Source organism: Gnatocerus cornutus, chromosome 8, assembly GCF_029298725.1.
Source record: "Gnatocerus cornutus isolate USDA-ARS CGAHR chromosome 8, icGnaCorn1.1, whole genome shotgun sequence".
In the NCBI taxonomy this organism is placed as follows: domain Eukaryota; kingdom Metazoa; phylum Arthropoda; class Insecta; order Coleoptera; family Tenebrionidae; genus Gnatocerus; species Gnatocerus cornutus.
Window position 1 is genome coordinate 11,167,170 of NC_142240.1, and position 24,867 is coordinate 11,192,036.

The 24,867-nt window shown below is 36.0% G+C and overlaps 2 protein-coding genes across 9 annotated transcripts; one reads left to right on the top strand and one right to left on the bottom strand.

Moving 5' to 3' along the window:
- Positions 1 to 405: 405 nt before the first annotated feature.
- Positions 406 to 12,207, bottom strand: Hipk (Homeodomain interacting protein kinase). Of its 8 annotated transcripts, none has more exons than XM_088043112.1 (12): positions 11,497 to 12,207; positions 5,924 to 6,223; positions 5,336 to 5,468; positions 4,434 to 4,627; positions 4,148 to 4,378; positions 3,377 to 3,967; positions 3,000 to 3,293; positions 2,211 to 2,954; positions 1,904 to 2,158; positions 1,315 to 1,850; positions 962 to 1,144; positions 406 to 702 (listed from the first exon to the last, which is right to left on the bottom strand). In XM_088043112.1, exons 2-12 carry the CDS (start codon positions 6,218 to 6,220, stop codon positions 498 to 500), a joined length of 3,663 nt encoding a protein of 1,220 aa, XP_087899238.1. In that variant the 5' UTR covers positions 6,221 to 6,223; positions 11,497 to 12,207; the 3' UTR covers positions 406 to 497. The 8 variants fall into 8 exon arrangements, with proteins under 8 accessions (XP_087899238.1, XP_087899233.1, XP_087899234.1 ...); XM_088043107.1 differs by having other exon boundaries at positions 5,324 to 5,468; XM_088043108.1 differs by having other exon boundaries at positions 3,380 to 3,967; positions 5,324 to 5,468; positions 11,497 to 12,206.
- A 2,266-nt stretch (positions 12,208 to 14,473) lies between these two features.
- On the top strand, positions 14,474 to 17,329 carry LOC148169796 (uncharacterized). Its single transcript, XM_088044231.1, has 4 exons — positions 14,474 to 14,528; positions 14,660 to 16,722; positions 16,769 to 16,910; positions 16,959 to 17,329. The coding sequence occupies exons 1-4, from the start codon at positions 14,474 to 14,476 to the stop codon at positions 17,285 to 17,287; spliced, it is 2,589 nt and encodes an 862-aa protein (XP_087900357.1). The 3' UTR covers positions 17,288 to 17,329.
- Positions 17,330 to 24,867: the final 7,538 nt, after the last annotated feature.

Consider the following 24,867-nt stretch of genomic DNA (forward strand, 5'->3'; position numbering starts at 1 on the left):
TAAGATCAATATGAACTATTTTGATATGAAAGGCAGTTTTAAAACTTTGCAATAAATAAAGACTGGACATTGTCTCTGCATGAAAATACTAATCTACGATACTCTATTGTTATTATACAGATTATACAAACTTTTTTTTCTGTACATTTTATAGATCACTTTTCAAGCGTTAAAATTAACGTATGCCCTTAAAACATTAAAGTATATCTCCTGTGTAATACTACTAAATAAAATGAGTGAAAACAGATAAGAATAAAATGTGAACGTGAACTCCAACTACAACGCAACCTTGTAACTTAACGATTAGTATACCTGAATACGCGAAAATAAAAAGCATTGCACATGAATATTAAAATAAAGATAACATTGCATACTACTGACACCTACAACTAATTAAACCATACAGAAAACGTTTTTTTAAAAATAAATATTATGCAATATTACCTTTAACCAAATTGTTAACGAAAAAATATTATTATCTTTGAGCTTCGTGGCTATTATTCGGCAAACCACAAGCTTGGAGGTTGGTATTGGTGAGTTTTGGCGGGACTCAAGGGGGCGAATCCGTACGAAGCGGTCGCAACTTGGGATGGAAATTGAAGGTGAGCAGGCAGCGGATGACTTGTGTGACTTGCTAACACCGGACGAGCGCTCGAGTGGTGGGCTGGCGGAGGTGGCAGGGCGCGACTACAACAAAAGAAACTTATAAAAACATCCCCACACTCTTCACACCCACAAAAACTAGACTGCGCAAAAAAAGACGGAATTTATTGTAAAAATACAATAGTAAAAAATTTGCAACTTCTAAGATACAGTATTACCAACCCTCTATTCTAATTCTACAAAATCTATACTCTAATCTAATTAAAAAAACACTAATTTCGATTAAATTTTCTTTTACGCAGAATTCTGAAAAAGCACGAAACTAATTTCCACTACGTAATATTTACTGGTAACTTACCCTGATGGTGCCACTTGGTGTGTGGCTGGTAAATAAGCTGGTTGTGCTGTCGTTACATAGACAGGACGACGATAAAGTTCTGTCTGATGATAAAGAGGCTGACCAGCGGCCGCCAGCGGATGTTGCGGTGATAACCTGGGAGCGCCAGCGAGTGGCTGGGGCGATAGATGAGCATTGCTGTGTCTACAACCACACCCAACGTATCAATATCATGCAAAATATTATACCAACAATAACCACATGCCTCGATCAGAAAGATGAATGATTTACCTCGATTTACAAATAAAACACTGAAAATCATTCAACTTCTTACAATGTTAGTTTAATCAACCACCTCACAGTACTCGACTCACCTATAACTCTGATGTATCGCCTGTGGTCCCCAACTCTTCCCCGGAGCCAGCAGATGCTGTTCTCTTGCAACTGCTAGATTATCCCTCGTCGTATGAGCCGCCGGTGGCTGTATATATTCTTTGTGAGTTTGAGTCGGTATATTATACTCCCTCAAACTCACAACAGGCACGGCGGAGTGCCGTCGATGACCTCCATGTGAACTTGGGTTATGAGCAACGGGGGGTGCCCATGAAACCCTCTTGTCGCTGGAAGTGTAAACAACAGGTTGCTGGTCTTGACCCGATGAACCAGCATTGCCATAATGGTAGCTCTGGATGGGCTCTTTACAAGCTGAACTACAATGGGATTGTTGGGGTATATTATAGTCGTTCGATCGATGATATTCGATGCCCGGCTCTTGCTTAGTTGGTACGTTCAGCATACATTCTGATTGTGCTTTGGCCAATAAACGTTTCTTCTGCGAAACGGATGCGTAGTTCGTGGGAGTTGGTTCGTTCTTGATCATTTGGTGTTGGTAAGGCTGCGACGAATGATGCTGAAAAAGAGAAGTCAAGAAAAAATGTCGCTAAAACAATCAATGCAACTCACTTTCGACGAACTTCGATCCTCATTATCACTATCCGGGACTGACACACAACTTATCACATTCTTCCTATTATTAACATTTTGCTGTCCCCCATTGTTCTGAGCTCTATTCAACTTCTTTCCTGGGGCTCCTTCTTCGTCGTCATCATCAGAAATAGTAATAACCGAAACTGGTGGTGACGGAGTATCGTGAATGGTGATGGTCTGCTGCATATGTTGTCTACCATTCGTCTGTCCGTGGTGGTCATGTGAATTAACCTGAAACATTCTCAAGTAGAACAACTTCACCAATTCAAAACAAACGACATACTTGTGAATGGGACTGCCAGTGATTGGAATTCGGAGTGTGATTCCTTCTTCCTCCAGAATAGTTGATTTGATCCGATGGTGGTGAACTCTCCTTGACTCGTTTTTTAACAGGACTCAGTTGTGTCTGCTCCTTTTTGTCATGATGTTGTGATCTGTGGTGTGTCGGAACCATTAAATGATGGTGGCTGTGGTGCGAGTTCGCTTGTTGCATGTGATGGTTCTTCGAACTCCGTTTGCTAGTTCCCCACGTACTCCCCGAGTGATCAACGATAGCAGAATTGTAAACTTCAGTAGCCACGTCGACGGGAAATACAGGCCTCTGTTCTTGTAAGATCGCGGATGAATCGACCAGGAGTGGTCTTCCCCATTCTGCTTCGGATAAGAGCGGTTGTTGGATAGCAGCGTGTTGTGGAATTTGTTGCCAGGACGGTACTATTGCCATTTGTTGGCGATTGGTCGGCCAAGATGTTTGCACGGCGTTTGTGAGAAGCATTTGTCTTCCTGTCGGCTCCACCACACTCACAGGAACATATTGTTGTTGTCCCGGTTGACTCAAAATAGGCTGTTGAATTTGTAGAGGCGGTTGTTGAACCACTGTCACATGTTTGGCCGGTGAACCCCCCATGCCTTGGTACCCAGCTGGACAAAGAATACTAGATACCAGTTGGTGTTGGAATGGATCGGCTCTACTACTGGGCGCGTATTGTCGCCCCACAGTTCTTCCATTGTAAATCTGGTACTGAAACTGCAACGTTATTTCGTTTTATTATCATGTAATTAAAACACTTACAAGGTTATCAAATCCTGAGCGATCTCGTACTAGTCTCTGCACTTGATTGGTCAACTGGTTATTAATAGTAAAGGTAACGTTGCCATTTGAACCTGGCACGAAATTGACAAGAGATGTTGTTTGTTGAGCAGCTTGATGATGTGAGCCGGAAGCAGAACTGTTGTAGTCATTTCGTCGACAAACTTCCATCATCTGTACACTAGCTTTCACGTTATTGCAATGTGCATAATCCACTAAATGTGCCAATCTAACAAATGGATGATTCAGTGCTTCACCCGGTGTGGTTCTTCGTTCCTGGAGAAAAAAAAAAGAGTAACATTGCAAAATGGTATTATGCCAATGAAAATGTTTTTATATAAAAACGGATAAAATATTGCTACCTGGTCCATTGTCAACATCCTTTTCAGAAGGTCTATAAACTCCTTCCGGTCGACTTTCTCAGCCAACAGTTGCCCACCCTCGAGGTCGGTGGGCACATTAACTTGTCCAATATCATCCAAACAGTTGAAAATGTACTTCCTAGCCTCTTTTGACTTTATCCCAGTCTCGGCTTCGTGTTCTTCGGGCGTTTTTAACCTCCAGAACGGATAAGTGCTATCCATGTCCCGGTAGAAGAACTTGGTCGTTTTTGATGCATTGTTTAACATGTGTTCAGTTGGTAATCCTTGTGTTTGACTGATGTATCTGATTTGGTCGTATTCTGAAGATCCTGGATAGAGTGGCCAACCGAGGAATAATTCCGCCACCACGCAACCCAGAGACCACATGTCGATTGCTTCACAAAAAGGCAACCCCAGGATAATTTCAGGTGCGCGGTAATAACGCGACTGTAAGTAGGTGTTGCATACTGCTTTGCTAACGTGACTTGCACTTCCAAAGTCGATGACTTTTACTCTGTAGGGTTGCCGTGCTGGATCCACCAACATTATGTTTTCTGGTTTGAGATCAGCGTGGATCAATCCCAGTTGCTGGAGAAGACAAAGTCAAAATTAATTTTGTTAACGATACGAGAAAACAAACAAGAAGATTATTTTTATCGCCGCTTTTAACAGTAAATATTTACTCCGTGTTCGATTTTAAAATCGAACAAAACAAAATTCTTCGATTTGGGTACAGAATGTTTGCTATTGTCCGGAATTCAATCTTACCTTCAATTTTAGCAACGCTGTCAGCACCTGTTGTAAAATAGGCCGTATGTATTTTAGCGGCAGGGGGCTGAACTTGTTTTGTTTCAGAAAATCATAGAGGTTTTGTTCCAGCATTTCAAACACAAGACAAGTGTGATTCTTGTGTTGGAAGCACTCGTATGCTCTGACGAAATTAAATTCGTCGGCATTTTCTTGACTCAATCTTGATAGAATGCTGACTTCGATTTGACCCTAGAAAAATCGCATTATTGACTTGGAATGACGCAGCGCTTGTTGTAAATCGTACCTGTCTGGCGTAAGAAGGGTGATTCTTGAGTATTTTAATGGCGACAATCTCATTGGTGCCCTTCTTCCAACATTTGACAACTTGTCCAAAGGTGCCCCGTCCGAGGAACTCGAGCACCTCATATTGATTCGCCATTGAGTAGAGCACCTCATGTTGTACAAGTTGGTAGTCCCCGTCTGCTCCACTGCCAGAACCTGCCGAAAGGTTACAATTATACTACTTTACCTAGATTATACGTACGGAGAACCAAATGACAACAACTTCTGAACAAATAAAGACCTATTGCGAAAACTATGTGGAGTCACCACAAAAGACTTTCTTAATGAAATGACAATTTATGTGGATGCTAACCAAGCGCCTACATACTGTCATAAAACTGATTTGTTTGAACTTAGACTGATATCTTATTACAATTTACAAGAACACTATCGCTATAACAAAGCTTAGTCACCCTAGATTGTATGAATCTTCATGTTTGTTTTGGTTGCAGCAACATAAAGATTGTAATAAAATATCGCTATTTCACAAGTGATTATACACAATATTTTTAAGACTAACAGATACAGTTTCTAAGGAAGCATGCTTGTTAGTATGAAAGGTATTCATCACCCCAAATAGTTATAATACTGCTTGACGTGAACTACTAAAATGCAACACAGAATTAAGCAATGGCACCGAATTCCTGTTGATTGTAGACGTTCAGATCAAATGTGCCCGCTTGCCACAGCATATTATAGTTTCTAGGTTCATTATTCGTTCGCTCCCACTTAAGTACCCAATTAAATCGTGTTGCGGTTTAAATTATGCGTCCTGAATGGAGAACGTAGTGTGATCTTTATTATACTGTGGCAACACTGCTTTATCGAATGTTTGTAATAAAGTTTCATTACATTTTTTCTTACCTTGCGGCTGGGGGTTCGCCCCCGGAGCCGCTGTAACCTTGCTGTGGGCCGTCGTGGTTGCTGAGCTGCTGCAATCTGTATTGGAAACAGCCTCGCCGCTATCACCATTACCTTCCTGCGACCAGGCTTTACGCTGCAATAGCATTCAAACAGGACCCCATTAGCACATGTTTCAACAGAACGAATTCGAGTAATTCATTTTAATGAGGACACACAACGTAAGAGTGACACGTTTTGAAAAATATGACGTTTCAAACGATAACGTTGATACATGGATGCGAGAATTGAGCCGCGGATCCACCAAACTTTTCGTTTTAGGCCCTTTCAATTCATGGCTCGTTGTAATAAATTTCCGGTATAAAATAGACATGAAAGAAACCGACAAGTTTTACTTGTTAGTTTAAGACATCTGCAAGGATCTATAACTGAGTTGTTAAACTCCGACATCTGTTTAAGTCCTTGCAGTGAATTCGCAAATGAAACTTCGTGCACGTTTGGCGGATTCGTGACTTGTAAAGCTTTTGGACAATTTGCGATAATTTAGACGTAAAGTTTTGGCAACGAAATGCTCTCTTCTGGCGCTCTCACCTTTTGGCCACAGCGTTGGTAAGTATCTAAAAGTTTGATAGTAGAAGCACGTACGAACGGTTGCTGACTATTTGGACTTGCATTGTTTAAGTCAGTCTGACTAAAATTAGTCACTGCATACACTGACTCCTGTGGCACGAATGTTGTATCACCTCCGCTAGGTTTGTTGCTACCGTTTGTGCTGTTGCTATTGCTATTGTCACCGCTGTAATGTTCTGCTTTACGTTTTTTAGGTTGCACCGCCCCGCTGCTGCTACTCGTGACCAGTTGCTGGGATTGGATGAACATGTCATGCATTCCCTGAAAAAGAAAAAAATATGAATATTTTTATAAAGGAATGCAGTTCTAGTGACTACACACGCAAAATAGGGCAACATTTTGGCACCACGTTCTCGTGCTAATGTTGGAAGTCTGGCCGACTGCCTTTATTTTTTGCTTCTTGGAATTACACGTCGTTGGTACTGCTATGAAAACCAAAACGAGTTTCTAAATTCAATTAAAAAAACAAAGAAGCTAAAATCGGCTTCCAATTTTGTTTTAAAACAAAAAAGTCAATTTATATTCGCGGTTTCTATTACATTCTCTTAACTGTTGAAAGTGATGTTACGTAGAAAGAATGAATTTATCTAAACATCGCATTTGCCAAGAAGTTATTTCAAGTGCAAAATCAAAACAGATTTATTTTAGAGCTCCACCAAAACAAGAAGATCCGACGGTACATCAAAGAAGTCATTCTTGTAGCAACTGAAAAAGTAGAATTGCTTCAATTGTTGTGAATTATTAACCGCCACGTGAAACGATAGAATCTATCAACATTCTTTTGCCAAACCTCCAAGTTTTAATTGTACTTTTGGGATAAACACGTCACGCGTTTTCAACAACTTTCATTATTTTTAGATTAGTTATCACGTTTTTTATAACCAAGAACTTGATATTTATTTTATTCTTTCAAAACATCGGCAAAACCGAAATTTATAACTTAATAATGCAGCAATGCCGCCGGCAGTAAAAATACTTTTTGAAGTAATGCGTCATAAATGTAACAAACACAAAAGTAATGTTTCGTGTAGATATTGATTAATTACGTTGACTGCAACATTAGACAAAAATGATGGCAACTTGCCCAAATTGTTCAAGACTGCACCAAGGGTTCAAAGTAATTAAAAACAAATTAATATTGTTAGAATTCCTGTAACGAAAACAAAGGCTAGAAGTAATTAATCACGTGTAAAGTCAAGTAACATTAGCAGAGACCAATTCTCATTTTTTTTTAGCTGGAAAAACTGGGATTTCAAGTTGGTGGTGCAAACTTGCGTCCACGTTGTTACAGAAGTGGTGCGTGTTGTTATGACGCAACTTGGATATTTATGGGAAAAATTACTAATGCTCGTGATGTAACAAAAAATAAAATTGATATTAATAGAGAAGTGTACGTAAAAGACCAAATTAGATAAAGCTAGTCCTAAAATTTGTACTGACTTCACAATCGACTGAATAAAAGTGTTCTTTATTGCTGAATATTGTTGACGTAAATCGATCCGATCGATCAAAATTAAAGCTTTAACTTAACAGACCACATACTCGATATATTTTTGTCACGCTTTCTTAATCTAGAGGTTTAGCTTTTCTACCACAAGAAAAATATGTGAAATTCGTAAAAGTAGCAAAACAAGATTGTTTTATTCGTAAATTTCGTAAAATTGAATAAAAGGATTTTCTCCGTTCACAAATAAACATACCGATGAGCCAAAAGTAATTTGTATGTCCCAATTTTTTATGAAACTTTTGTCTTATTAATTTATAGTCCCAATTGTAACTATCTAACTGTACCTACCCGCAAAAAGTACCATTTTCGCTAGCAGTGACACTTTTATCGCAAAAGCAACGTTCAACAAAATAACAACACTATTGATTTTGTTATCTTCCATTATCTGAGAAGAGACCATAAAACAAAACTAATCAACCCGCATGGGCACAGTTATCCGTATATGAGGCGCTAGAAATAAACAAAATTATCCGTTTCATAAAACAAACTCTTCGTATTTATTACGTTTTTACCATTAGAGCATGTTCACCACAGGTTATAAAAATATTATAGCCGAAGAAAACTTCATTTATCTACGAACTTGAAAATGATTGAGGTTTATTGATTATTATTGTTATCTTGATCGATAATTCGGTACTTAAAACACACGCGGTGACATGACAACAATAACATCATTAGCCAATGAAATGTACTGAAACTATTTAAACAGAAGTTTTATACACAAATCAATGAACCTTTAAACCAATTTCATAACACCTTCGATATTAATAAAGCTAAGCCGGAACTTTAAGTTCCGTTTAAATAAATTGGGAGTTGTGTAACTCACATCAAATTAGGTAACAACTTTTTCAGAGTAAAAAACTTCATTTCTGATACGCAATTAAAGATTAACTAATTTAATTCGTGGGCCTGGTGATGTAACTACGAAACACGCAATAGCTGGACGTTTGCTTTGTTACACATTGTAACAAAATGTATATGATATTGTCTAACAGCTGCGCACGAGAATAATTTTATGTAATTACAAACTATAATTATCAAGCACCTATCAAATAACAATTAACGTAATGACTGATGATTTCGTGGTGCGAAATGTATTCTTAATTTTATCAGTAACAGTAATTATTGTTCTGTTTTCAACGTTATCAAGGTTGTAACATTTCATGCATAAAAATGTCTTGACTAATTTTACAAAACAGACTAGTTAGTAAGCAGAAGGAAATGCTAGTTATCACAGAAAAACAAATAGCTAAGGCTTGAAGTCTTTCATGATTCATTAGTCTTATCGCCGCTGCAGCCATTATTCTAATCTTGAAGAAAAATATTTTAACGATTATATAGCTCATTATGTGCTTCGCTGATAAATTTAACAACTTCGTTTTCGTTCTGGCTAAATGAGGAAACTTGAATGGTCTGGTCTGCTGCAGAAACGGGAAACCAATTTAAACGTGAAATATTTCTACATACAAACAATACCTAATTGTTATTATTCCTAGTTCACATCCATGCGAAGTATCGAAGATCTTCAATCTAAATTGACATGTAATGGTGTGCCCTAAATATACAGTTAAAAGGTAACATACATACCGTCTTTTGAGCAAACAGAACTGTTTTTGTTTGGTATAAATTGAAAGCCAATATTTGTAAGTGATAATGCGATATTGTTTGCTGCATATGCGGTAAAGATAGTCGCGTACGTAGATACTGTTTGTGAGTTTAATAAATTATTTTAAATATTTGAAGTTCTGTAAATATTATTAAATTTTATCTACCTTTGACGCAGTTTCTATGAAGGTAAACCAATACATTAACCGTTCTATTTAATTTGAATAAAATTTCACCACAATCTATATTTTTGACTATTAATCCGTAACATACAATAAACGAAAAGTGGATATTTTAATCCGCCGACCGTCAATGACGGGCAAACCCATGAAAAGTTTGGTGAACGTAATGACTTTCTTTTCTTATTAAAAACGGTATTCTCACGATTGAAGAGATTGGAAATGCATTTTATTTCCTTTAAACACCTACGTTTCCATCAGCAAGACGACTGGAAAAATTATGCAAAAAATCTGACTCGCCAGGAAACATTAAATTAAATTTGTGTTGACTGTATTTATTGCCGGTGAAGGTTGAACCAAATTTTACTAATTAAATTTATTTGTTGTGTGGTGATATAAACAATTTACTTTGGAAATTACTTAGAACGAAAGGATTAATTCAATATATTATCATGTTTTTTGTTGCAAAGGATTAGTCACACATTTTCTTTTCAGGGAGCTCAAGATAAATTAAGGTGTGGTAACCCTGTTCAGATACAATTGCGAGCAATAATTTTGGACCTCGCTTTGACATATCCAAGATCCAGATTTGTGACGTTTTGGTCAACACAGTTTTATAATCCAAACATAAATTGCAATTAAAATGACAATAAAGCTCGTGTCTACCTACAATTAAAAATTACTTTAACATTATCAAAATGCAAATGTTTAAAGGTTACTGAGGAAGAAGTTGATCATTTGATATTTATTTCCTCAAGGTATAACTCAAAATGAGGTGTCAAGGTTTTGGTGTACTAATGTGTGATTCACAGTAAAGCGTGTTAAGAAGGTCAGTGACAAATTATCAGAACGCTTTTTGAGTTGTTAGATAACCCAAAAAGGTTATTTCTAGAAGCAAAATTTTAAACATTCTAACGTCGTTTTTTGGGAGTAACTTAGCATTTCATGAAATGCCAGATTACGCCAAGTAGTTACCAAGCACAAAAGTAATATTAGCGTTTGACGAGGTAGATCTGTAATAAATTTGGCTAAGTTTCCGCCTACGCAAAGCAATAGACTTCGTTGAAAATAAATCCACAAAGTCTATAGCCAGTAAGGCATGTAAAAATTACACTACAGAAAAATTCTCAAAGTGGACATATGCAACCTAAAGAAACTACACTTTATTTTCCAGTCAAATGTAACCTAGCAACAAACCACTTGATTGGCTGTAACCATAGAAGCAATATATCACAAAAACATATAACCTCCTTACGTCACTTGGTCATTACTTCTTGGAAAGGAAATGATCATTCTCACCTATTTTTAAAATTGATCGGTTACCATCCACATTACGACGACAGAAAAAATAGCGTATAGAACTCTGTTTACTTCGTAAAGAATGTATTAATATGCTTAGTAACCATCGAATTTGCTTTAAAAGCCAACATTCGTTGGCGGCATACATAAACGTGACTCGACTGTTGGTAACCCACATTTAGTCCAACAGAATGGATGATTCTAGCATTTATTATTAAGTAAACAACCTGTTTTCTTGATTCGTTTTGGTCAGAACAATTAGTGTCAAATCATGATTTCAGACAACTGGTATTTGGAAGGGTAATCAATTTGGTGGTCTGTGTGTGATACAAATGTTAGCAACAAGTAGAAACCAATAAAAATGCAAGAAATTCGCCGTCGTCGTGAGTTGCCAAGAAGGATTTTGCCAAGCCTGGGATAAACAAAATGTTCGATTTAACGACGTTTCGGAGAAGAGGCCCACGAAAGTGTTGGATAACGATCTAATTTAATTACAGTCAAACGTTAATGTTCTAGTTATCTCTAATTCCCCGCACAGGGGCTTACGCAATAGAAGCAATAATTATGTTTGTGTTCATGTTTAACGTTATGACGTTTATGTTGAATGTGTCGTCGTAAACAGGCCGGACTAGGTTTCCATATGGCTTAATTCGGTTGGGTTTTGAGGCGTAGTTGAGTGAGGAGCGCCGCGTCAACTGGGGGAGTAACGACTTGTTTGTGCTTGATTGGGGCTGTATGAACGTCCCCTTGTACATTTTTAAGAAGGTCGTCTGACTCTTGAAGGTGGTTGTAGAGGTGAAGAATAAATAATTGTCGGCGTGACGAGGCCGAGGCCAGCAAGCTGTGAAATTTCATCGGATACGATAGGAAAATGTCGGCGGGCGTCGCGACGTCTTATCAGTCGAACCGTTGCGATATATTTAACCGTGTAATATAATCTTTACCTCTCTATCCTCCTTTCTTGGGCAAACAGCTCAACTTTCATGCTGACATACGGACAAAGAGTCCTTCAAAACCCAGCCATCTTGGAATTACAGACTTGTTCAGTTTGTTTACAATCAAATTTTTCGAGTCTTCACCAACGTTTTGCACATTTCTCACTCATCCACACCATCACATACATTTTTAACACACGAAAGTACCGCACTTGATCACTTCGGTCGCGCAATTACACCATATTTCGTGTTTTTCTTCATGCTTTGCCACACACGTCCGCTTTCGAGAAACTACGTATTCGTTCTGATGTGCACAACCGCCGCGTGAGGGCGCTGAATTGGGAACGAAAATCAAATAATAAGTAGGTTGATGGACGTCTTTTGCGTATTTAGCCACGAAGATGCCGAAAAAACGTCACTGCACCTTTAGATCACCACCTGACAACAATTGACTAAATTGCAACAATACTGCAACTGTTGCAACACTCGGGGCAAAAACAATTGAGCAACAAGTGCCGTCCCGCCCCTGTCACCACACAATTTTACCAAATGCGGAAAATGAAACAACTTTAAAAAACTGCGTTAGTTCGTCAGGATTTTACATTAATTCTCCTTTAGTTTGGAGAGTTTTCGAAATATTCACGTTGGCTCTTGTATTTGGGTGTTTTCGTTGAAATGCTGCACTTTCACAATGTTATTCGCGTTCAAGACGGGAGAAATTTGTGTCAGTTGAGAGCTAGAGCTCGACAAGATTGTAATTTTAGAGCGAGACGATGTCAGTTGTACGCCTGCTTGGTAGACAACCCACTGCGCCTTGCGTGAATGGAAATGTCTAGTGTGCCAGGGTATGACGTCATGGTGATTCATACAAGGAATTCCCTGTTTGCTAACAAATTAGAAATTATTCTAAATAAAGGCACCGATTCACCGAGAAATCAGGCGTGGGGAGAAGAGAGAGGAAAGGGCAAATGGCTTAATATGGGCATTACATGATTGGGAAATTTTGATAAAAATTCCACGCAGAAGCACGTAAAGAATGTCGATATAGTCTGGACGATTTTTTTCTGGCAACCTCCCAACGCTTCATTGCCATGAGTTTAGGAAAAAGTTCTGTAATGCTGCATGATTTTCTTTTTTTTAAATTTAGGGCCGGTTTACATAATAATTTAATTGAAATTAAGTTAATCTTGGTACTAATTTGACGATTGCTGACATTTGATTGGTCAAAAAATATTAATATGACATGAAATTAAAGATTGAAGTTGATTCTGTAAACCGCCTCATAATGATTTATTAGTAATAATGTAAAAAAATAAACAAATGAAAAAAAAAGTGTACTCAATAGTAGTTATAATGAAGTTAATTTAGTAGTTCAAAAAATTCGTTTTTTACGCAAAAATATCTACCCGACCCATTTTATTTTGGCTGTATCAAAGAGGTGTTTAAAATGTATAATTAGACGAAATTTGATATTGTTTATGCCTACAATTAAAACTTTCGATACGTGCCCACCATTTATCGCATTCAAATAAAAAAATATTAAAAGATAAAAACATTGTTTATGAAATTTTTGCAGTAGATACATAAAAACAGATATGGATTTTATCTGAATTCCATCCGTTTTTCGTTATAGAACTGTCCAAAAATTGAAGACACTCAAGTTTATCATTTTTCCTTGACAGTTACATATTTATTCTGTCGCCAAGCTTGCGTCTGCTCGAGAATTTACAACATGCAAGGGTTCCGTGGACGATCAACAAATGTCATAACAATAGTTCAATACACCCACCTTTGCCAAACCAGATGTTGACAAATCTGCACTAATTAAATTTTTCAATAGTCAATAATAATGGAAGGCAACCCTTCTAGTTTTTAATTACCACAACTATACGTCGATTTTAAAAAGCTGATCGCGTGTCGTACGTTTGATTGCCCGCGAGCAGAGGTTCCCAAAGATTTGCAAAACTAAAAAAAGGAGTTCTTTTACGTGTAGCTCTTTTGTCGCACTTGAAGTATTGTCACTACGAATTAATTCTTTATTGGTAAAACTACTCACATTTTTTATTATAACTGTTAATATACTTTTTTTTTGTATCAAATATTAAATTTTGGTTTTAGTTTGAGAACCGCTGCCTTATACAAACCACTAATTACTACAGGAAATTGATACGCGGAAAGAGCACGTGGCCCTAGCAGGATACGAAGCAAATTGATATTAATTTATAGGTATAATGTTTTGGTTGTTAAACGCTGAGGGGATGCGGACACAATAGAAAAGTTTGATTTATTCATTACGAAGAAAAAAATTGCACTTACATTAATAATCTTCCGAAAACATGGAAAAGCACTACCAACACATCCCATGAAGGTGCACTAGTCTTTGGTTTTTAAAGGAATGTCTCCAGGTAGATTTGTCAGAAGTCTAGACAAGCCTTTATTCATTTGAAGACTTGATGACGTTTAATATTTACCTACTTAGGCACTGGTGACATGCAAATTGAGTTATTAGCCTAAGTAGGGAGCCAAGCAGGTAAATGTGGGTACGAAAGTTAATTAACTTATAATGATCTTCCAAACGACCACTTTTTATTTTTGCATTTCAGATTCCAACCAATTCCGATAAAATAAAACAATTTTATTTTTTACAAAATTTTATTAGAAGATTCAAACTTTGAATAAAAATCCTCCCTACTGGATAAACTACATTTTCTTGTGATATTTGAGGCAACTGTTCCTCTTAATGACTTTTTAATTTCTCTTTCCCATGAAATATGAGAAGTGAGACGCCTGGAATTATAAAATTTTCGGCGAATAGAGGCCCAGTATTGTATTCTAAATACCCTAAGACCACCCCTCATAACTCAGCAATGACAGTAAAAATTTCAAGATGTTGCCGATCCGATAGTTTCCAGACGGGGTGTTCTTCTCAAAAGATCACTCCAGACTCAACCTCTAGTGGAAGTGTGGTGTTTTTGAGTGCTGTGCCATGGCCGTGTTAAAAATAATTATCTTATTTTTACTGATTGGAAATGAGGAGAGACGTAAGTACCTCTAATTTTAATGCATAAATTTAGAGCAAAATTTTAAAATTAAAGATTTTTTTGTGGGAAACAAGTTGTACAATATCCAAGTGGCGAAATTCGCGCGCTAAAAATTTGCTCTTTTTTTCCAGTGGTCACTTCTCAATCTCCTGAGGACGCCGATGACGCGACAACTGAAAAAATCGAAGCAAATTCTTCGATGTTTCCCAATAATGAATTAACACATGTGCGTACTAAAAATTTAAGTGGTAATGTTAGATTAACTACTTTACAAGTATTCACTACAAACGTACCACTTGACAAATTAAACAATGCAATTGAGCAAGAAGAACAAGGAACATTGTTTGTTCAAATAAACCTCGAAAATCAAGACAATGTCGGTATATTGTCCGAGATTGGGACAAAAGCTCCGACAGATGGTATCGTATCGTTCGGTTTGATGGATGTTTTTAACAGCACATCTGGCACTTTGCCCGATCAGACCACCACAGAAAAACTAATCATTGTCACGCCGTTAAATTCGAAATTTCATGATAATTCGACAAGTGACCCGGGCTCAGGAAATGAAAAAGATGTTGATGTCGGGTCGGCGCCGGTTGGGGACAAAGAGGAGGTTTTACTCGTTTTCGCCGTTGCTGAAGATTTGCAGAACAATACTGCAACTAAAATAAACACGACTTCGGAACAAAATAAATATTTGGAGAACGAAACTACTGAAGTGGCGGTTGTAACCGAAGCTGAAGATATCGAGGACATGGCTGATTTTATCGAAGTCGATGAGGAGCTTTTAGGGGAGATTCACGACGAAACTACGGAGATAGGGGAAAGCGGCGAGGACGTGTCGGCGATTTTTGACAAGTGCGAAAAGAAAGGCATGAAGGAGTTTGAGGTTTTCGAGGAAACAAGAAAAAATGAGTTTACGGATTTAGTTGAAACAACAACCTCTTCCGCGTTTCGTGAAGGAAAAGTCGAAATAGAGCAAAATGAAAAAAATACGTCAACTTTGGTTGAAGTCGAAGAATCTTCACTCACCACAGAGCTTAACAGTGAAATTACGACGACTTCTGTTGACAACACATCAATTAATTTAGAGACTGAAAACTATGATCTCGAAGACGTCGTTACTTCCGAAGATCAATTTTTTTCTACTGAAGCTTCTGTAACAATTCTTTTACAATCTACTTATTTATTAGAGTCGTTAGAAAATGAAGGAATTACCAGAGAAACAACCAAAATTTCAGAACAATTTAGTACAACCGCTGATGATGAATTCAGCAAAACAAGGCATTCCAACGAAGAAATTACAACAGAGAAATATACAGATTCGCAGTATAATTCTGTGGTCACAACCAAAACTGAAGATCAAAGTGGTTTCACTACGACTTTCTATGAAAATTATACAAAAAGTGTTACGAGTTCTAGCCAAACGGACGATAAAACAGAAAATAATTTGAGCACTGAGTCAACAGACCGGTTTTCCACAACTGAAGAAGAAGAATTCAAAGCGACAGTGTTTCAATCAACAATCAAATCGGAAGAAACGACTGAATCGATTTCGCTAGAGACTATCACATCGACAGATCGGTTGACTCCAACTGAAGACAAAGATTTAGGAAAGACAGTAGCTCAGTCAACCACTGTAGCAGCAGAGATGACTGAATCAATCAATCGGTTTACCAGAACTGAAGAAAACCGTTTTAAAGACACAGTGGCTCAATCAAAAACTTTAGCAGCAGAGACGACTGAATCTACCGATCGGTTTACCACAACTGAAGAAAACAGTTTCGAAGAAACAGTGACTCAATTAACAATCAAAGGAGAAGAAACGACTAAATCAATTTCAGTAGAGACTACAATATCAACAGACCAGTTGACTGAAGAAAAAAATATCGAAGAAACAACAATTGGAATAGAAGAAACTGCGACAGTTGCGGGGGACGCAACCACTGTCCACGAAAAGTCGAAGATCTTTGAGACAACTCTACAAGAACAACCCGATTTGACCAAAGAAGAAGAGTTTCCAACCTCAGATTCCGAAAAAGACGGTGTCGAAACTGCCCTCTTTTCAGAGCAGAAAAAGAACCATCTCTCGTCAATCGTCGACAGTCTTATTAACACTCCTCCAGATCAAGCAATGTTAATTAACGTAACCGAGGAGGAACCCCAAAGATTCGTGCTTAAGATAACAATTAACGTAAGTTGCCCATCGAGAAATCAAGATAATTCAAAACCTCTTTCAGGAAACCGATCTCTTCGTCCCTCCGCACGCATATTTGACTCATTCTCCTCCCATAGTAAACATTACTTGGAACTCGTCCACCCCTCATTTAAACAATTCGTTACAACTAAACTCCAATTCGGTGCAATTCAATCTTGTTCAAGGTAAGTAAAAAGCAGCTGTTGCATTTATTTTTAGTTGTTTATTTTTAGATTCCCGAATGCACACATATGAGAGTGTTCTTCCTCCAGAGACCGCAGATAAATCTGATGTTTACACGAAATTGATTACTTTAGACGAAGGAATTCAAATTTACTTCAGCTATAACCAGTTTATGAAGACAGACCAAAATGTTACCACAGGTGGGATCGATTATCGTAAAAACATTCGTGATCTTAAAACGGTTTCAGATGCAGTTCTGGTGGCTGAAATAGTGGGAGGATGCGTCGGGTTTCTTGTGATTGCTGTCGTTTTTATCTACTGCTGTGTCAGGAATATGAGAAGAGAAATACGCGATTTTAAACCGAACGGCGATGTGTAAACTATGAATTTTCTTTGTATTGTTCAGCTACATTATCTAGTTTTATAGAATGAATTTTATAAATTTGTACATAACGATTTTAGAATGAAGAGATGTTGGCTAGTATTAAACAACTTTTTAAGTATGAAGAAGCATTTTATTAGGCAACCATTTATACATAATGAACAAGCTGAGATTTCAGATTACAACTAAAAATGATCGTCATGTTTTTTCACTTAATTTTTTACAAAAGTTGAAGAGTTTTCCCCCTTCTGAACGCGCAGCTGAAGTGATGGTCTACGCATCGGTCTAATTTAATAACATAATGATAGTTTTGTCTCGTGCCGTACGGTTTTTCAATGGTTGGTAATTGACACCTGCCCCAAATGATGATGCAGATGTAATTTATATCATAATACCTACACATTTCTAAACCATCTGCTTGCCTAATGTTTTGTTTCGTTTTTTCAATGTCTATGGAAAATCTGGTATGAATTCCACATCATTAGTGCAAATGTTGCGTTGATGTACTGATGATAAGCTTTGTGCCAGTTGACAATAATATAAAGGGTTGAAAGATGAACACTTTGGCGCATGTGGGGGCGGTGATGTCACTGAGTCATCTGCTTGTCAACAAGATCTGTTAAAAATTATCTGCACATAATCAATCAACTGTCCAAATTATATAAAAAATGAGGGAGATACCTAATTAATTTGATAATTTTGAAAAATGGCAAATTTATGATACTCACATTTCGTTATTAACGATCACTAGTCGACCGGACACATTAACAAAAATTACTGAATTGTAACGATTAAAAATATTGGGGCGCACCCACCATTCTCTCGATGGGATCCATGGGAAAAGTTCGTAGTGCTTAACTGTACGTTACATTCATTTCCTCTTTAACACATTTCAGTACCTGTTTTCGAGAGAAATATGTTAAATTGATTAGATATCGTAAATAATGTAGATTTTATGCCATAAATTTATGGGCGTGGGAAATACGAGGGGGATTAATTTGCTCTCGTTTGCGTACCCTTGTTCTGTTGTGACACAGCTGAAATTAGGCTTTATAAGTGAATGTAATATTATTTATTAGTTTCCGAGTTTGTGGTTTTGTTCCGTTGTTTGCAGTTTTTGTGCAAATTAGTTCAATTTAAATGTTGAATAAGAGTACTTTTTTTAATTATTGCGATAAGTTGGATTTCGTCTACACAAAAACTGAAGAAAAACTGAAAATTTAAAAATGCAAATTTTTGCCTATTGGAAAATTGCTAAAATGATATTTTACAAAAGTTGAATTTATGAATACTCAGAGTTATTTTTATAGAAAGAGGCAACAATTATGTCTAAACCATTTGTGCCGTCCCATTTACGATTTTAAAGCTACGCAATTTTTTAAATTGTATACCTACAATCAAACTGTAAAAAATTTTTTCTTTTGGCGATCAATTATTTTTTTCACATAAAAAAAATGGTTAAAGCCGTCGATATGTCATGGAACTGTACTATCCAGGCACGAAATCTTTAACTTCAAGCTTTTTATAAACTGATTTTTTTAACATTGATGAGAAATCTTTCACGTTATCAGTGATATCTCTTTAATTAAGTACTTATTAAAAAAATTACAAGATCTAGTAATATCATTTTGGCTTGTTGAAGTGTTAACTTACTTCATTTTTATACCTGATATAGAAAATCGGAAAACAAATAATTTAAATTCTCACAAAAAAACACGGAGCAGTTTTCATTTTTAGCACAAATTTTGGAATAAGCGTTGCAACAATGCAAAATGTTTTAGAATATCCTGTGTTTCTCTTTCTGTAAAATTCAAAGCACTGCCATAATTGTGCTAAGATAATTAAAACATTTTCATATTAATAAAATCATTTTTATAAATAATACTTCTAGTTATTTGCATTGCAAGTGGGCAACAAGTCAGGAATTTGCTATAACAAAGTCCTAGACCAATTTTTAGAAAACCACACAAGTATTGTAATGTGCTTTTCTGTCTAGTATTTAGAGAAATACAGAATCGGAACATGATTTAAAGAAATAGGAATGATGCAATTTTTGTGAAACAATAGAATAGCGTCATAGCCCTTATCTAAATGTTTTTTTTTTAATTCAATACTGTGACTTTCTGTGAAAAAAGCCTTTCATCAGCAGCTTAACTTAATTAAGTTTATGCAAGCATCTCATTTTGCAAGCATATGCAAGCATTTCATTGGCGAGTGCCAAGACTCGTCGCTGGTCAGAATTCGAGCTGAGCTGTCACATCGGGAAGGTTGTCAAGCGGTACCTCTGTTTACAACACCCCTTACTGTGCTATCGTAAAGTGATTGTAAAACGATAAATGCTTATTTTGCCTCTGTCTGGTAAGCCTCATTTCCACGGTCCGTTCTAGAGAGAACAGAATTTGATTTACGATGGAATTTGAGTTATTGCACCATATTTTGCGGTCAGAAAATTTGCAAATCCTATTGCACCCTTGGTTTACAATCCTCTGTTCCGATTCAGGCGGACAAGCTGGTTGAAACGCCGAACCAACACACGGACTGCTACATTTGGTGATAACCAAACAGTTTTAATTACTCCAATTCTTTTAATTTGAACACTAATTTTTTATCATAATGTTAATAAGGTTAACTTATATAAATGTGGATTCATTTTAATAAAGATGGCGATAAATGCAAATGAATATATTTATTTCCTGCATTGTAATTTACAGAATCATTGTATGAAAAAAGGTGGATAAATACAGGTAGGTTTCTTATCTATGTAAGTGGATTAACCCTTTTGAAGTAATTGACAGGCCTCTGTATTCGTATGGATTTAGTTGGGTTTATTACCTGGAGAGTTAAATTTTTTATATGATTCTGTAAATTAAATCTGCTAAATAGATTTTAGTAGAATTTACTTACACAACATATCTACGAAATAAGAAACTTGAAGGATCAATGAAATTAAATAAATTCTGTACTGGTTCAACTCAACGAATCATCTTGTCTGTTCGACATCGGTTCGACGGACATTTCAATACAAAACCAAGACAGAACGGACAGAACCAACTTGTTCGTCCGACGTGTTATAATTTTTAGGAGAATTAAATAGCCACTGATCAAATACGCTACGTTTGATATTTGAGAATGACCTTAAATCTTATCATTTGAACTTTTTTTTGGCCATTTCATAAGTAATAATCTGAAAACTGCAGCTACTATTTGATGTTAAATAACTTTCATTTTTACCAATCAATTGTCAGCAATCATGAAGTGCAATTAAAAAAAATTAATTAGGTTCTCTGCGTTTCGTCTCGGTTCTCTGTCGAACTGTCCGGTGCGTTCTGTCTTGGTTCTGTGTTGAAATGTCCGCCGAACCGATGTCGAACAGACAAGATGGTTCGTTCGTTCAGTTGAACTAGTACAGAATGTTCTTAAATTTGTTTCATTTTATTTATACTTCAAGTTACTTATTACGTGGATATGTCAGCTATGGTAATTTTGACTAATATTCAGAAAATTTAATTCATAGAACAAAATTAAAAATTTAAATCTTCAGGTAATATCTCTGACCAAAATCCAAAAGATTCAATTCATAGAACGCAGACCAAGCATACAAAAATCCCTGTTTTTCGAACGTACAAAATAATTTCATAAGTTAGGTTCATTCTATGCGGCCAATTTTATTACTGTGCGTTCTGTGTTTTGTTCTGTGTTGAAATGTCCGCCGAACCGATGTCGAACAGACAAGATAGTTCGTTCAATTAAAGCAGTAAACTTTATATTGTAGGTAAATTCTCATATAAACCGTCGTAAGTCAGAAAGATTCAATTTATAGAACGAAATTAAAAATTCAAATCTTGAGGTAATAAGTCGGACCAAATCCACAAAAATACTACCTGTCGGTTTCTTCAAAAGGGTAAATCCACTCACAGAGATAAGAAACCTACATACCTGTATCCATTCACGCCTGTTTTCATACAATAATTTTGTATATTTCATTGCAATATTTAGCTTGATGTTAAAATAACTTCTCCACCAGTAAAATAATGTCAGGAATAATCAATTGAAATACAGTAACATTTTTTTATTCCTATTTAACGAGATTAATTATACAAAAATTCTGAAATGCATTGTTTATTGAAAGTTTTCTCCAAAGGAGCGGCTAATTTCAATTATTCTGTGCGTTCTGTGTTGAACTGTCCGGTGCGTTCTGTCTTGGTTCTGCGTTGAAATGTCCGTCGAACAGACAAGATGGTTCGTGCATTTGAACCAGTACAGAATGTTTATAAATTTATTTTATTTTATTTATATTTCAAGTTACTTAGTACGTGGATATGTCTGGTATGTTAACTTTCATTAATATCCAGAAAATTCAATTCATAGAACGAAATTAAAAATTCAAATTTTCAGGTAATAACTCTGACCAAATTCACAAAAATACAGACTTGCCGGTTATTTCAAAAGGGCAAATCCACTCACAGAGATAAGAAACGTACCTACCTGCATTCATTCGCGCCTGTTTTCATACAATGATTCTGTACATTTCAATGCAGGAAATAAGTATGTTCATCTACATTTATCAGCATATTTATTAAAATTAATCCACATTTATATGTGTTATTTACCTTATTAACATTATGATAAAAAAATAGTGTTCAAATTAAAGGAATTTGAGTAATTAAACCTGTTGGTTACTATCAAATGTAGCAGTCCATGTGGTGGTTCGGCGTTTCAACCAGCTTGTCCGCCCGAATCGGAACAGAGGATTGTAAACCAAGGGTGCAATTGGATTTGCAAATTTTCTGACCGCAAAATATGGTGCAATAACTCAAATTCCATCGTAAATCAAATTCTGTTCTCTCTAGAACGGACCGTGGAAATGAGGCTTTAGAAATACTTTTTCATGGGTAAAATAATACGAATCAAAAAATTTTATTTTAAAATTGTAAGAACATTAGTACGTTGTTCAAAAAATAATTTAACTAGTCAAATAATAAATAGATTAAAGTATTATTTAATATTAGAATGCCAAATAGAAATTTTCTAAAAAAAACTAAACTTATCTGTTTTATGTTTAATTTTATTTATTTTCAAATAGATACGTATTTGGTATGAAGATACAAAATACATAGTATGTATAATAATGTGTAAATGTACATGTTAGTAAGTATTTATAAGAAAAGTGGTATTTACATAATAGGTACTTATTTACAATATTGACAATTAACTAATACATAGGTAATACAAACTCAATGACGGCGGATCGGAATAGACAATCTTTGTTAATTAATTAATTCCAATTAATTCCAGCAACATGTGATCAAAATAAAACTTAATCAATTTTGGTTCCATTTTTTTTTCCAAAAAGTTGTGTCTTCATAAATATATTCATATTTCATATCACTTTCTTGTCCAAACCAAACACCCAGAATACACTTTTTTTTTTCGTGTTATTCTTAACCGCCCTTGGATTTGGTAATATGTACCAATTATGATTTGAATTTACAATGTATGCTTCATTTTTTTCTAGTTACCAGAAGTCAACCTTTTTATTCTCCACCGCATCTTTAAAGTTTGAATTAAAAGCTTTATACGGGCATTTTATTTCAATAATTCCGTCTTCCTCAAAATGACCCTCAAGTGTGGATCCCTAAAATTTATATTCTTCTCAAAGGAACAAGATTTAGTGGGTTTTTCAGTAAGAGTTGAACCGGCCGGCGGCAAAATGAAAGAAATTGGCATTACCTAGTCGATCCCGGTCAGCTTCTTAGATAACCCCTAATCCAATATTGCAAACATCAGGTAAATTGCATCCGGTCTGGTTGCTCCATAGAGTCATATCATTCAAAACAATATTGTTTCGTTCAACATTTCTCATTCATTGATGAACTTTTAAATTCTAGTGAAATAAGAAAAAAATAAACATAAATAATAAAATATGTAATAAGAAAAATTATAATAAATTACTATTTTATTAAATTTCATTTTCAAAATTTTACGTCCAACACCGTGAAATAGTCGAGAAATTAATTCGTGTGTCATTGAAAGACTTTAGTTGAAAACATGTCTATAAATTGAATGAATGTTCATACTACATAGTTGTTTCTACATATAATTTCATACATCAAGCATTATGAAACTTCCTTGTGCTTGTACTTATTAGCACTTTTAATAACGCTCTTCTAATTGTAACCATTTTATTATGCTCTGAGCGAAACAAGCAGGTAGAATTTTAGACGAAATCCCTTGATTTACAACTACCAAAGCTGGTCAAGAAACCGCAAATGAGGGTACGCTTATAAATCCGCCTAGTCGTAAATTATCTGCAAAGTTCAGAGCTTCGACTGAAAAATTTTTAGTTTATCTCTCTCATAACTAGACCAATATCGATTTAAATTTAGCGGGAAAGTGATTTTGAAAGTATTCTTTACTAATTCTAAGTTTAAAAATTCACAAAAATCGGACATAAACTTCTATTCGTAAAACTACCCCTAAATTATCGAATTTTCAAGTCATTTAACTTTTAAATTAAAAGTTTTTTCCAATGTTTGATACTTAGTTTTAGAAGAAAATGTGAATACAAGCAGTTGAGATTAAGAACGAAACTGATACAGCAAAAAATAAGCGAAATATTTGGACGATACTTTACATGGGATTCTCCATAAGAAAAATGTCTTGGCACTCGCCTTAAGACACCAAAAAAATCACGAACTTTCTAATTTGACAAAAATGGTGGATGCGCCAAAATTATATTTTGAAACTTAAATTTCTACGATAACTCTTACGAATAAAAATGATCTGTTTAGTATCAATTTCTGTCTTCTAAACAAAAAAAAACAAGAATAAATCGATTCATAAGCCCACTCTTCAAATTCGTCGAATTATATCCCAATTGCTTCGATATACTTCAGATTTTCGAAGAATATCTTTAACTTTTTACTCATTTTACCTGGAATTCACCGGAAATGAGACGAGCATCCCGTGTTTCTTCTCGACACACCCTAAACAAAATATTATTTAAAAACGATCGAAGTGACTGACTAGGTAGATGAACTCTTCATGTTGACACTGCACATATCCTCTGTGATAATCTGCTGTAATTACACGGATCCGCCGGGCTTGGGTTTGATAATGGGAATGTTTGATTCCAGTGGTGTACGTTATGGTGGCTGATTGTAACCGTCATCGGCAGAGAAGTGTGACGACACTCTCCCGTACTTTACCGGAATATAACATCCTGTCTATTCTACTTTGGCAACAGAATGATTATCCTCATGAAGCCCCCTAATTTGATGTGATTTAACCATATCGCGCTTTTAACCGTCACTATAATGAATGTGAAGATAACAGAAAAGATTTTTTCTACAAGAGACGGTTACAACTCCCACGCGATCTCTTCAGAACCCTTCAACAGCTTCTCATACATATCATTACCATTTTACCTGTTTCTTTAGTCCTTTTCAATACGGTCGTTAGACATGACGACTTTGAAATTAATTTAACACTCGCTGCTTATTATTTCGGTCTAAACGTTTTCGGTGGAGTTTTTTTACGCCAGGATGCACACAATTTTCTTTAAGTCGCGCTTATCC